This window comes from Lacerta agilis, chromosome Z, assembly GCF_009819535.1.
Source record: "Lacerta agilis isolate rLacAgi1 chromosome Z, rLacAgi1.pri, whole genome shotgun sequence".
In the NCBI taxonomy this organism is placed as follows: Eukaryota; Metazoa; Chordata; class Lepidosauria; order Squamata; family Lacertidae; genus Lacerta; species Lacerta agilis.
The window spans coordinates 753129-765746 of record NC_046331.1 but is presented as its reverse complement, the minus strand read 5'-3'; the positions used below and the strand labels follow the sequence as shown (position 1 = coordinate 765746).

At 49.7% G+C, this 12618-nt stretch overlaps 1 protein-coding gene across 1 annotated transcript in view; it reads right to left on the bottom strand.

Annotated features, from left to right (window-relative positions):
* Window positions 1-1033: 1033 nt before the first annotated feature.
* Window positions 1034-12618, bottom strand: part of LOC117040428 (fibropellin-1-like) — a 29878-nt gene continuing 18293 nt past the window's right edge. Inside the window, exons 4-7 of the mRNA XM_033138207.1 lie at window positions 6444-6583; window positions 5730-5912; window positions 2615-2728; window positions 1034-1092 (exon numbers count right to left, since the gene is read on the bottom strand). Coding sequence (XP_032994098.1) covers window positions 1034-1092; window positions 2615-2728; window positions 5730-5912; window positions 6444-6583 — 496 coding nt within the window. The remainder of the gene's footprint in view (window positions 1093-2614; window positions 2729-5729; window positions 5913-6443; window positions 6584-12618) is intronic.

The following is a 12618-nucleotide window of genomic DNA, read 5'->3' as shown; positions in this document are numbered from 1 at the left end:
AATGGATGCTTTTGAATTCTGGTGCCGGAGGAGACTCTGGAGAGTCCCATGGACTGCGAGAAGATCAAACCGATCCATCCTTAAAGAAATCAGCCCTGAGTGCTCACTGGAAGGGCAGATCCTGAAGTTGAGGCTCCAGTTCTTTGGCCACCCCATGAGAAGAGAAGACTCCCTGATGTTGGGAAGGATGGAGGGCACAAGGAGAAGGGGACGACAGAGGATGAGATGGTTGGACAGTGATCCATGAGAAGAGAAGACTCCTTGGAGAAGACCCTGATGTTGGGAAAGATGGAGGGCACAAGGAGAAGGGGACGACAGGGGATGAGATGGTTGGACAGTGATCCATGAGAAGAGAAGACTCCTTGGAGAAGACCCTGATGTTGGGGAAGATGGAGGGCGCAAGGAGAAGGGGGCGACAGAGGATGAGATGGTTGGACAGTGATCCATGAGAAGAGAAGACTCCTTGGAGAAGACCCTGATGTTGGGAAAGATGGAGGGCGCAAGGAGAAGGGGACGACAGAGGATGAGATGGTTGGACAGTGATCCATGAGAAGAGAAGACTCCTTGGAGAAGACCCTGATGTTGGGAAAGATGGAGGGCACAAGGAGAAGGGGACGACAGAGGATGAGATGGTTGGACAGTGATCCATGAGAAGAGAAGACTCCTTGGAGAAGACCCTGATGTTGGGAAAGATGGAGAAGGGGACGACAGAGGATGAGATGGTTAGACAGTGTTCTCGAGGCGACCAACATGAGATTGACCAAACTGTTGGAGACAGGAGGGCCTGGCGTCCTCTGGTCCATGAGAAGAGAAGACTCCCTGATGTTGGGAAAGATGGAGGGCTCATGAGAAGAGAAGACTCCCTGGAGAAGACCCTGATGTGGGGAAAGATGGAGGGCACAAGGAGAAGGGGACGACCGAGGACGAGATGGTTGGACACTGTCAGAAGACCCAGGACAGAAGGAACGGCAAAGCTAGCCGCGGGTTTCCGTGAAACTGAAGCGGTGAGGATGAAAGGTTTACTCAGGAGTTGCTAGCCGAGGACGTTTCCACCCGTAAAGGATCGCGGAGGACCATTGGGAACACGGCGAGCTGAAAAAACCCGGGTGCGAAACTCTGTTGTTTTGTTACCGGGTGAAACTCGAAAAATGAGAATATCGTGGAAATGTCAAGAATAGGGTGGAACGGTTCGTTTCTTTCAGTAATTCAACTTGAAAGGTGAAACTAATACATGAGATAGATTCAGGACAGGCCAATTGGAGATATGTCCAGCCTTTATTCCTTCCTTCCTTCCTTCTCTCTCTCTCTCTCTCTCTCTCTCTCTCTCTCTCTCTCACACACACACACACACACACACACACACACCCCTTCCTTCCTTCCTTCCTTCCTTCCTTCCTTCCTTCCTTCCTTCCTTCCTTCCTTCCTTCTCTCTCCCTCTCTCTCTGTCTCACCCCTTCCTTCCTTCCTTCCTCCCTCCTCTCTCTCTCTGTCTCTCTCTGTCTCACCCCTTCCTTCCTTCCTTCCTTCCTTCCTTCCTTCCTTCCTCCCTCCTCTCTCTCTCTCTCTGTCTCTCTCTGTCTCACCCCTTCCTTCCTTCCTTCCTTCCTTCTCTCTCTCTCTCTCTCTCTGTCTCTCTCTGTCTCACCCCTTCCTTCCTTCCTTCCTTCCTTCCTTCCTTCCTTCCTTCCTTCCTTCCTTCCTCCCTCCTCTCTCTCTCTCTCTGTCTCTCTCTGTCTCACCCCTTCCTTCCTTCCTTCCTTCCTTCTCTCTCTCTCTCTCTGTCTCTCTCTGTCTCACCCCTTCCTTCCTTCCTTCCTCCTCTCTCTCTCTCTCTCTCTCTCTCTCTCTCTCTCTCTCTCTCTCTGTCTCTCACCCCTTCCTTCCTTCCTCCCTCCCTCCTCTCTCTCACTCTCTGTCTCTCTGTCTCACCCCTTCCTTCCTTCCTTCCTTCCTTCCTTCCTTCCTCCCTCCCTCCCTCCCTCCCTCCCTCCCTCCTCTCTCTCTCTCTCTGTCTCTCTCTGTCTCACCCCTTCCTTCCTTCCTTCCTTCCTTCCTTCCTTCCTCCCTCCCTCCCTCCCTCCCTCCCTCCCTCCCTCCCTCCTCTGTCTCTCTCTGTCTCTCACCCCTTCCTTCCTTCCTTCCTTCCTTCCTTCCTTCCTCCTCTCTCTCTCTCTCTCTCTGTCTCTCTCTGTCTCACTCCTTCCTTCCTTCCTCCCTCCCTCCTTCCCTCTCTCTCTCTCTCTCTCTCTCTCTCTGTCTCACCCCTCCCTTCCTCCCTTCTTCCCATCGTTAGACACCCACTTAGCACCTTAGAGACCAGCGACGTTTGTCCTTCGGGCGAGCTTCCGTGTCCATGCGCACTTCTCCTTTCGTGTGCATGCGCACTAATTCCTTTTAAGGTTACTCTTGAGTCGTGCGCAGGAATGATTCTCATTATTGAACGGTCATTGTCGGCCTGAGTTCTTCCTTCGCTTCGTATTCGTGTGTATACTAACGAGAACTCCAATTTACGACAACGACCTGGCGGGGCGGACCCCCGAGTCCGAGGGCCACACGGCCCCAAGGTGTTGGCCCCTACGGCGTTCACCTCACCTGGTGCGCCGGCTCCGCTTACCTGTGTAGCCGTTCGGACAGTGACACCGATAGCCGTTCGTCAGATCCGCACAGCTCCCTCCGTTCCGACACGGCTGCGACGCGCATTCGTCGACGTCGACGGAGCAATCCTCTCCTTCAAAGGTGTCAGAAAGAAATCACGTTAGGCGGGACAATTTGCCGACCTCCATGGGAGAATTGATGGAATATTAGTATGAAAAAAAGCTGCAAAAGTTTGAGCCGATCCTCAAAAAAACAGGGCTTTTCCCTTTTCAGAAAAGCTGCAAAACTTTGAGCTGATCCTCAAAAAACAACGGGGCTTTTCCCTTTGCAAAAAGCTGCAAAACTTAAAAAAACAGGGCTTTTCCCTTTGCAAAAAAGCTGCGAAACTTTGAGCTGATCCTCAAAAAAACAGGGCTTTTCCCTTTGCAAAAAGCTGCAAAACTTTTTTTAAAAACAGGGCTTTTCCCTTTGCAAAAAAAGCTGCAAAACTTTGTTGTTGTAGTTGTTCAGTCGTTCAGTCGTGTCCGACTCTTCGTGACCCCATGGACCAGAGCACGCCAGGCACGCCTATCCTTCACTGCCTCTCGCAGTTTGGCCAACTTTGAGGTGATCCTAAAAAAAACAGGGCTTTTCCCTTTGCAAAAAAGCTGCAAAACTTTGAGCTGGTCCTCAAAAAAACAGGGCTTTTCCCTTTGCAAAAAGCTGCAAAACTTAAAAAAAAAACACAGGGCTTTTCCCTTTGCAAAAAACTGCAAAACTTTGAGCTCATCCTCAAAAAAACAGGGCTTTTCCCTTTGCAAAAAGCTGCAAAACTTTGAGCTGATCCTCAAAAAAACAGGGCTTTTCCCTTTGCAGAAAAGCTGCAAAACTGTTAGCTGATCCTCAAAAAAACAGGGCTTTTCCCTTTGAGCTCTTTTTTGAGTTCTATTTTTACTGGATTGTGTAATTGTGTGTAATGATGTGGTTGTGTAATTGTCTTTTGTAATGGTGTAGACTGTGTTTGTATTATTATTTGTGTTATCTTAAAGAAATTTCAATAAAAACTTATAAAATATATAAAATTTCAATAAAAACTTATAAAATATATTAAAAGAAATCATGTTAGACGTCCCAACTTTTTCCTGACCGATTCAATAGTCTACAGATCATTCGAGTTGGTGTGGCGTCGTCAAAACAAAAATAAAAACGAAAAAATCCCTTCCGGTAGCACCGTAGAGACCCGCTCGGTTTGTTGTTGGTGTGAGCTTTCGTGTGCGTGCGCACTTCAAAAAAGCTGCAAAACTGGGAGCTGATCCTCAAAAAAACAGGGCTTTTCCCTTTGCAAAAAAGCTGCAAAACTTTTAGGTGATCCTCAAAAAAAAACAAAAAAACCCAGGGCTTTTCCCTTTGCAAAAAAGCTACAAAACATATAGCTGATCCTCAAAAAACCCACGGCTTTTCCCTTTGCCAAAAAGCTGCAAAACCTTGAGCTGATCCTCAAAAAAACAGGGCTTTTCCCTTTGCAAAAAGCTGCATAACTGTTAACTGATCCTCTAAAAAACAGAGCTTTTCCCTTTGCAAAACTGTTAGCTGATCCTCAAAAAAACAGGGCTTTTCCCTTTGCAAAACAAGCTGTAAAATTTTAGCTGATCCTAAAAAAAACAGGGCTTTTCCCTTTGCGAAAAAGCTGCAAAACTTTTAGCTGATCCTCAAAAAATAGGACTTTTCCCTTTGCTAAAAAGCTGCAAAACATTGAGCTGATCCTCAAAAAAAACCCAGGGCTTTTCCCTTTGCAAAAAGCTGCAAAACTTTGAGCTGATCCTAAAAAAACAGGGTTTTTCCCTTTGCAAAAAAGCTGCAGAACTTTGAGCTGATCTTCAAAAAAACAGGGCTTTTCCCTTTGCAAAACTTTGAGCTGATCCTCAAAAAACCGGGCTTTTCCCTTTGCAAAACAAGCTGTAAAATTTTAGCTGATCCTCAAAAAAACAGGGCTTTTCCCTTTGCGAAAAAGCGGCAAAACTTTGAGCTGATCCTCAAAAAAACAGGGCTTTTCCCTTTGCAAAACAAGCTGCAAAACTTTGAGCTGATCCTCAAAAAATAGGGCTTTTCCCTTTGCAAAAAGCTGCAAAACTTTGAGCTGATCTTCAAAAAAACAGGGCTTTTCCCTTTGCAAAACTTTGAGCTGATCCTCAAAAAACCGGGCTTTTCCCTTTGCAAAACAAGCTGTAAAATTTTAGCTGATCCTCAAAAAAAGCAGGGCTTTTCCCTTTGCAAAAAAGCTGCAAAACTTTGAGCTGATCCTCAAAAAAACAGGGCTTTTCCCTTTGCAAAAAAGCTGCAAAACTTTGAGCTGACCTTCAAAAAACAGGGCTTTTCCCTTTGCAAAAAAGCTGCAAAACTTTGAGCTGATCCTTAGAAAGAACCTCAAGGCTTTTCGCTTTGCAAAAAGCTGCAAAACTTTGAGCTGATTCTCAAAAAAACAGGGCTTTTCCCTTTGCAAAATAGGCTGCAAAACGTTGTATTTTTTTCTTTTTGTTTACTTGTTTCTATTGGTTGATCTGATATGGTTGTATTTTAGAAGTCTGAAATTAAATTTTAAAAAGCTGCAAAATTTTAGCTGATCCTCAAAAAACCCGGGCTTTTCCCTTTGCAAAAAGCTGCAAAACTTTGAGCTGATCCTCAAAAAACCCACGGCTTTTCCCTTTGCAAAAAAGCTGCAGAACTTTGAGCTGATCTTCAAAAAAACCGGGCTTTTCCCTTTGCAAAACAAGCTGTAAAATTTTAGCTGATCCTCAAAAAAACCAGGGCTTTTCCCTTTGCAAAAAAGCTGCAAAAGTTAGAGCTGATCCTCAAAAAACAGGGCTTTTCCCTTTGCAAATCTTTGAGCTGATCCTCAAAAAACCGGGCTTTTCCCTTTGCAAAAAAAGCTGCAAATCCTTGAGCTGATCCTCAAAAACCGAGGGCTTTTCCCTTTGCACATAAAGCTGCAAAAGTTAGAGCTGATCCTCAAAAAAAAAAACAGGGCTTTTCCCTTTGCAAGCATTATAGCTAATGCGATAGATAGATAGATAGATAGATAGATAGATAGATAGATAGATGATAGATGATAGATGATAGATGATAGAGATAGATAGATAGATAGATAGATTCCTTACCCTCAAAGCCCGGCTGGCACCTGCAAATGAACCCGGCAGCTTCCTGGTAGCTGAAGTGCGGGGGGAAATCTGCGCGATCCCCGTAGAAGCTCTGATTGGACCGTTCAAAGCACCGCCCCCCGTTGAGGCAGGGCGCCGCGGCGCATTCGTCCACGTCGACCTCGCAGTGCTCCCCGACGTATCCTGGCGACGGGAAGAAGGAAAGGGGGTGGGACAGTCGGGCGAGCTGACATGCGCTTCATTCGTTCACCGGATTACGAGCCCGCCGCCCTCAACCACTACACCACACTGGTTTAAGGGACGCGAAGCCGGTTCACCGGATTACGAGTCTACCACTATGAACCACTGGTTTAAGGGACGCGAACCTGGTTCACCGGATTATGAGTCTACCACTCTTAACCACTACTGGTTTAAGGGATGCGAAGCCGGTTCACCGGATTATGAGTCTACCACTATGAACCACTGGCTTAAGGGATGCGAACCCGGTTCACCAGATTACGAGTCCGCCGCTCTTAACCACTACACCACACTGGTTTAAGGGACGCGAACCTGGTTCACCGGATTACGAGTCCACCACTCTTAACCACTGCACCACACTGGTTTAAGGGACGTGAACCCGGTTCACCGGATTACGAGTCCGCCGCTCCGAACCGCTACACCACCCTGGCTCTCCGCTTTTGGACTATAGGAGAGCACCGCAAAGACGTCACCCACCTGGCCAACAAGCGCAGCTGTAGGACCCAACCCCTTCCAGGCAGGTCCCGCCGTTCTGGCAAGGCTGGGAGGCACATTCCAAGATCTCCACCTCGCAGCGGCGGCCCTCAAACCCGGTGTCGCGGCAGTCGCACTGGTAGCTGGAGAGAGAAGAAGAGCACGGGGACACGATTCGCGGTTAGGGAGCCACCCGCGGGGAGAAAGACCCTTTCGGGGAATGGTTGGCAGGTCCTGGAAAGATGAAAGCTAGTACGCGGCTGGACTATGGAACTCCCTGCCACAGGAATCAGGGGTGCTTGATTCTATGAAGCACACATTGGGCCAGTTTCTCTCTCTCTCTCTCTCTCTCTCTCTCCATCCCACTCATCCCTAGCGAACAAGACCAGTGTTTCATGGATGATGGGAGCCGGAGTCCCCAAACACCAAGTCTCTCAGCCCCACTCATCCCTAGCTAAGAGGACCAGTATTTCATGGATGATGGGAACCGGAGTCCCCAAACAACAAGTCTCTCAGCCCCACTCATCTCTGGGTAACAGGACCAGTGTTTCATGGATGATGGGAACCGGAGTCCACAAAACACAAACTCTCTCAGCCCCACTCATCCCTAGCTAAGAGGACCAGTGTTTCAGGGACGATGGGAACCGGAGTCCCCAAACACAAAATCTCTCAGCCCCACTCATCCCTAGCTAAAAGGACCAGTGTTTCAGGGACGATGGGAACCGGAGTCCCCAAACACAAACTCTCTCAGCCCCACTCATCCCTAGCTAAGAGGACCAGTGTTACATGGACGATGGGAACCGGAGTCCCCAAACACAAAATCTCTCAGCCCCACTCATCCCTAGCTAAGAGGACCAGTGTTTCATGGATGATGGGAACCGGAGTCCCCAAAACACAAAGTCTCTCAGCCCCACTCATCCCTAGCTAACAGGACCAGTGTTTCATGGATGATGGGAACCAGAGTCCCCAAACACAAAATCTCTCAGCCTCACTCATCCCTAGCTAAGAGGACCAGTGTTTCATGGATGATGGGAACCGGAGTCCCCAAAACACAAACTCTCTCAGCGCCACTCATCCCTAGCGAACAGGACCAGTGTTTCATGGATGATGGGAACTGGAGTCCCCAAACTCAAAGTCTCTCAGCCCCACTCATCCCTAGCGAACAGGACCAGTGTTTCATGGACGATGGGAACCGGAGTCCCCAAACACCAAGTCTCTCAGCCCCACTCAACCCTGGGTAACAGGACCAGTGTTTCATGGATGATGGGAACCGGAGTCCCAAAACACAAAGTCTCTCATCCCCACTCGTCCCTAGCTAACAGGACCAGTGTTTCATGGATGATGGGAACCGGAGTCCCAAAACACAAAGTCTCTCATCCCCACTCATCCCTAGCTAAGTGGACCAGTGTTTCAGGGACGATGGGAACCGGAGTCCCCAAGTCTCTCAGCCCCACTCATCCCTAGCTAAAAGGACCAGTGTTTCATGGATGATGGGAACTGGAGTCCCCAAACACAAACTCTCTCAGCCCCACTCCTTCCTAGCTAAGAGGACCAGTGTTTCAAGGACGATGGGAACTGGAGTCCCAAAACAGATAGAGAGCCTTGTTTCGGGAAACCCTGCTCTGGCTGTTTTGGGAATACAACTCCCATCATGCCCAGCGTACTGGACCAGGGGTCAGGGATGATGGGCATCGGAGTCCCAAAACAGCTGGAGAAGAGCCGGATTTGGGGAACCCTCCTCTAGCTGTTTTGGGACTACAATTCCCATCATACCCAGCTAACAGGACCTGTGGTCATGGAGGATGGGAATTGTAGTGCCAGGTTTGGGGATGCCTGCTCTTATTGTTTTCGTACTACAATTCCCATCATACCTAGCTAACAGGACCAGGGGTCACGGATGATGGGAACTGTAGTGCCAAAACAGCAGAAGGGCCAGGTTTGGGGGTGCCTGCTCTAGCTGTTTTGGGACTACGACTCCCATCATCTCTAGCTAACAGGGCCAGTGTTTCAGGGACGATGGGAACCGGAGTCCCCAAAACACCAAGTCTCTCGGCCCCACTCATCCCTAGCTAAGAGGACCAGTGTTTCATGGATGATGGGAACCGGAGTCCCCAAACACAAACTCTCTCAGCCCCACTCATCCCTAGCTAAGAGGACCAGTGTTTCATGGATGATGGGAACCGGAGTCCCCAAACACAAACTCTCTCAGCCCCACTCATCCCTAGCTAAGAGGACCAGTGTTTCATGGATGATGGGAACCGGAGTCCCCAAACACAGAAGCTCTCAGCCTCACTCATCCCTAGCTAAAAGGACTAGTGTTTCATGGACGATGGGAACCGGAGTCCCCAAACACAAAATCTCTCAGCCTCACTCATCCCTAGCTAAGAGGACCAGTGTTTCATGGACGATGGGAACTGGAGTCCCCAAACACCAAGTCTCTCAGCCCCACTCAACCCTGGGTAACAGGACCAGTGTTTCATGGATGATGGGAACTGGAGTCCCCAAACACAAACTCTCTCAGCCCCACTCATCCCCAGCTAAAAGGACCAGTGTTTCATGGACGATGGGAACTGTAGTCCCAGAACACCAAGTCTCTCAGCCTCACTCATCCCTAGCTAAGAGGACCAGTGTTTCATGGATGATGGGAACTGGAGTCCCCAAACACAAACTCTCTCAGCCCCACTCATCCGTAGCTAAAAGGACCAGTGTTTCATGGACGATGGGAACTGGAGTCCCCAAACACCAAGTCTCTCAGCCCCACTCAACCCTGGGTAACAGGACCAGTGTTTCATGGATGATGGGAACTGGAGTCCCCAAACACAAACTCTCTCAGCCCCACTCATCCCTAGCTAAAAGGACCAGTGTTTCATGGACGATGGGAACTGTAGTCCCAGAACACCAAGTCTCTCAGCCTCACTCATCCCTAGCTAAGAGGACCAGTGTTTCATGGATGATGGGAACCGGAGTCCCCAAACACAAAAGCTCTCAGCCCCACTCATCCCTAGCTAAAAGGACCAGTGTTTCATGGACGATGGGAACTGGAGTCCCCAAACACCAAGTCTCTCGGCCCCACTCATCCCTAGCTAAAAGGACCAGTGTTTCATGGATGATGGGAACTGGAGTCCCCAAACACAAAATCTCTCAGCCTCACTCATCCCTAGCTAAGAGGACCAGTGTTTCATGGACGATGGGAACCGGAGTCCCCAAACACAAACTCTCTCAGCCTCACTCATCCCTAGCTAAGAGGACCAGTGTTTCATGGATGATGGGAACCGGAGTCCCAAAACACAAAGTCTCTCATCCCCACTCATCCCTAGCTAAGTGGACCAGTGTTTCAGGGACGATGGGAACCGGAGTCCCCAAGTCTCTCAGCCCCACTCATCCCTAGCTAAAAGGACCAGTGTTTCATGGATGATGGGAACTGGAGTCCCCAAACACAAACTCTCTCAGCCCCACTCCTTCCTAGCTAAGAGGACCAGTGTTTCAAGGACGATGGGAACTGGAGTCCCAAAACAGATAGAGAGCCTTGTTTCGGGAAACCCTGCTCTGGCTGTTTTGGGAATACAACTCCCATCATGCCCAGCGTACTGGACCAGGGGTCAGGGATGATGGGCATCGGAGTCCCAAAACAGCTGGAGAAGAGCCGGATTTGGGGAACCCTCCTCTAGCTGTTTTGGGACTACAATTCCCATCATACCCAGCTAACAGGACCTGTGGTCATGGAGGATGGGAATTGTAGTGCCAGGTTTGGGGATGCCTGCTCTTATTGTTTTCGTACTACAATTCCCATCATACCTAGCTAACAGGACCAGGGGTCACGGATGATGGGAACTGTAGTGCCAAAACAGCAGAAGGGCCAGGTTTGGGGGTGCCTGCTCTAGCTGTTTTGGGACTACGACTCCCATCATCTCTAGCTAACAGGGCCAGTGTTTCAGGGACGATGGGAACCGGAGTCCCCAAAACACCAAGTCTCTCGGCCCCACTCATCCCTAGCTAAGAGGACCAGTGTTTCATGGATGATGGGAACCGGAGTCCCCAAACACAAACTCTCTCAGCCCCACTCATCCCTAGCTAAGAGGACCAGTGTTTCATGGATGATGGGAACCGGAGTCCCCAAACACAAAATCTCTCAGCCCCACTCATCCCTAGCTAAGAGGACCAGTGTTTCATGGATGATGGGAACCGGAGTCCCCAAACACAAAATCTCTCAGCCTCACTCATCCCTAGCTAAAAGGACTAGTGTTTCATGGACGATGGGAACCGGAGTCCCCAAACACAAAATCTCTCAGCCTCACTCATCCCTAGCTAAGAGGACCAGTGTTTCATGGACGATGGGAACTGGAGTCCCCAAACACCAAGTCTCTCAGCCCCACTCAACCCTGGGTAACAGGACCAGTGTTTCATGGATGATGGGAACTGGAGTCCCCAAACACAAACTCTCTCAGCCCCACTCATCCCCAGCTAAAAGGACCAGTGTTTCATGGACGATGGGAACTGTAGTCCCAGAACACCAAGTCTCTCAGCCTCACTCATCCCTAGCTAAGAGGACCAGTGTTTCATGGATGATGGGAACTGGAGTCCCCAAACACAAACTCTCTCAGCCCCACTCATCCCTAGCTAAAAGGACCAGTGTTTCATGGATGATGGGAACCGGAGTCCCGAAACACCAAGTCTCTCGGCCCCACTCATCCGTAGCTAAAAGGACCAGTGTTTCATGGACGATGGGAACTGGAGTCCCCAAACACCAAGTCTCTCAGCCCCACTCAACCCTGGGTAACAGGACCAGTGTTTCATGGATGATGGGAACTGGAGTCCCCAAACACAAACTCTCTCAGCCCCACTCATCCCTAGCTAAAAGGACCAGTGTTTCATGGACGATGGGAACTGTAGTCCCAGAACACCAAGTCTCTCAGCCTCACTCATCCCTAGCTAAGAGGACCAGTGTTTCATGGATGATGGGAACCGGAGTCCCCAAACACAAAAGCTCTCAGCCCCACTCATCCCTAGCTAAAAGGACCAGTGTTTCATGGACGATGGGAACTGGAGTCCCCAAACACCAAGTCTCTCGGCCCCACTCATCCCTAGCTAAAAGGACCAGTGTTTCATGGATGATGGGAACTGGAGTCCCCAAACACAAAATCTCTCAGCCTCACTCATCCCTAGCTAAGAGGACCAGTGTTTCATGGACGATGGGAACCGGAGTCCCCAAACACAAACTCTCTCAGCCTCACTCATCCCTAGCTAAGAGGACCAGTGTTTCATGGATGATGGGAACCGGAGTCCCCAAACACAAAATCTCTCGGCCCCACTCATCCCTAGCTAAGTGGACCAGTGTTTCAGGGACGATGGGAACCGGAGTCCCCAAACACAAAGTCTCTCAGCCCCACTCATCCCTAGCGAACAGGACCAGTGTTTCAAGGACGATGGGAACTGGAGTCCCAAAACAGCTGGAGAGCCTTGTTTCGGGAAACCCTGCTCAGGCTGTTTTGGGACTACAACTCCCATCATGCCCAGCTTACGGGACCAGGGGTCAAGGATGATGGGCATCGGAGTCCCAAAACAGCTGGAGAAGAGCCAGATTTGGGGAACCCTCCTCTAGCTGTTTTGGGACTACAACACCCATCATCCCTAGCTAAGGGGACCAGTGGTCATGGAGGATGGGAATTGTAGTGCCAGGTTTGGGAATGCCTGCTCTTGTTGTTTTCGTACTACAATTCCCATCATACCCAGCTAACAGGACCTGTGGTCATGGAGGATGGGAATTGTAGTGCCAGGTTTGGGGATGCCTGCTCTTGTTGTTTTCGTACTACAATTCCCATCATACCTAGCTAACAGGACCAGGGGTCACGGATGATGGGAATTGTAGTGCCAAAACAGCAGAAGGGCCAGGTTTGGGGGTGCCTGCTCTTGTTGTTTTCGTACTACAATTCCCATCATACCTAGCTAACAGGACCAGGGGTCACGGATGATGGGAATTGTAGTGCCAGAACAGCAGAAGGGCCAGGTTTGGGGGTGCCTGCTCTAGTTGTTTTGGGACTACGACTCCCATCATCTCTAGCTAACAGGGCCAGTGTTTCAGGGACGATGGGAACCGGAGTCCCCAAAACACCAAGTCTCTCAGCCCCACTCATCCCTAGCTAAAAGGACCAGTGTTTCATGGATGATGGGAACCGGAGTC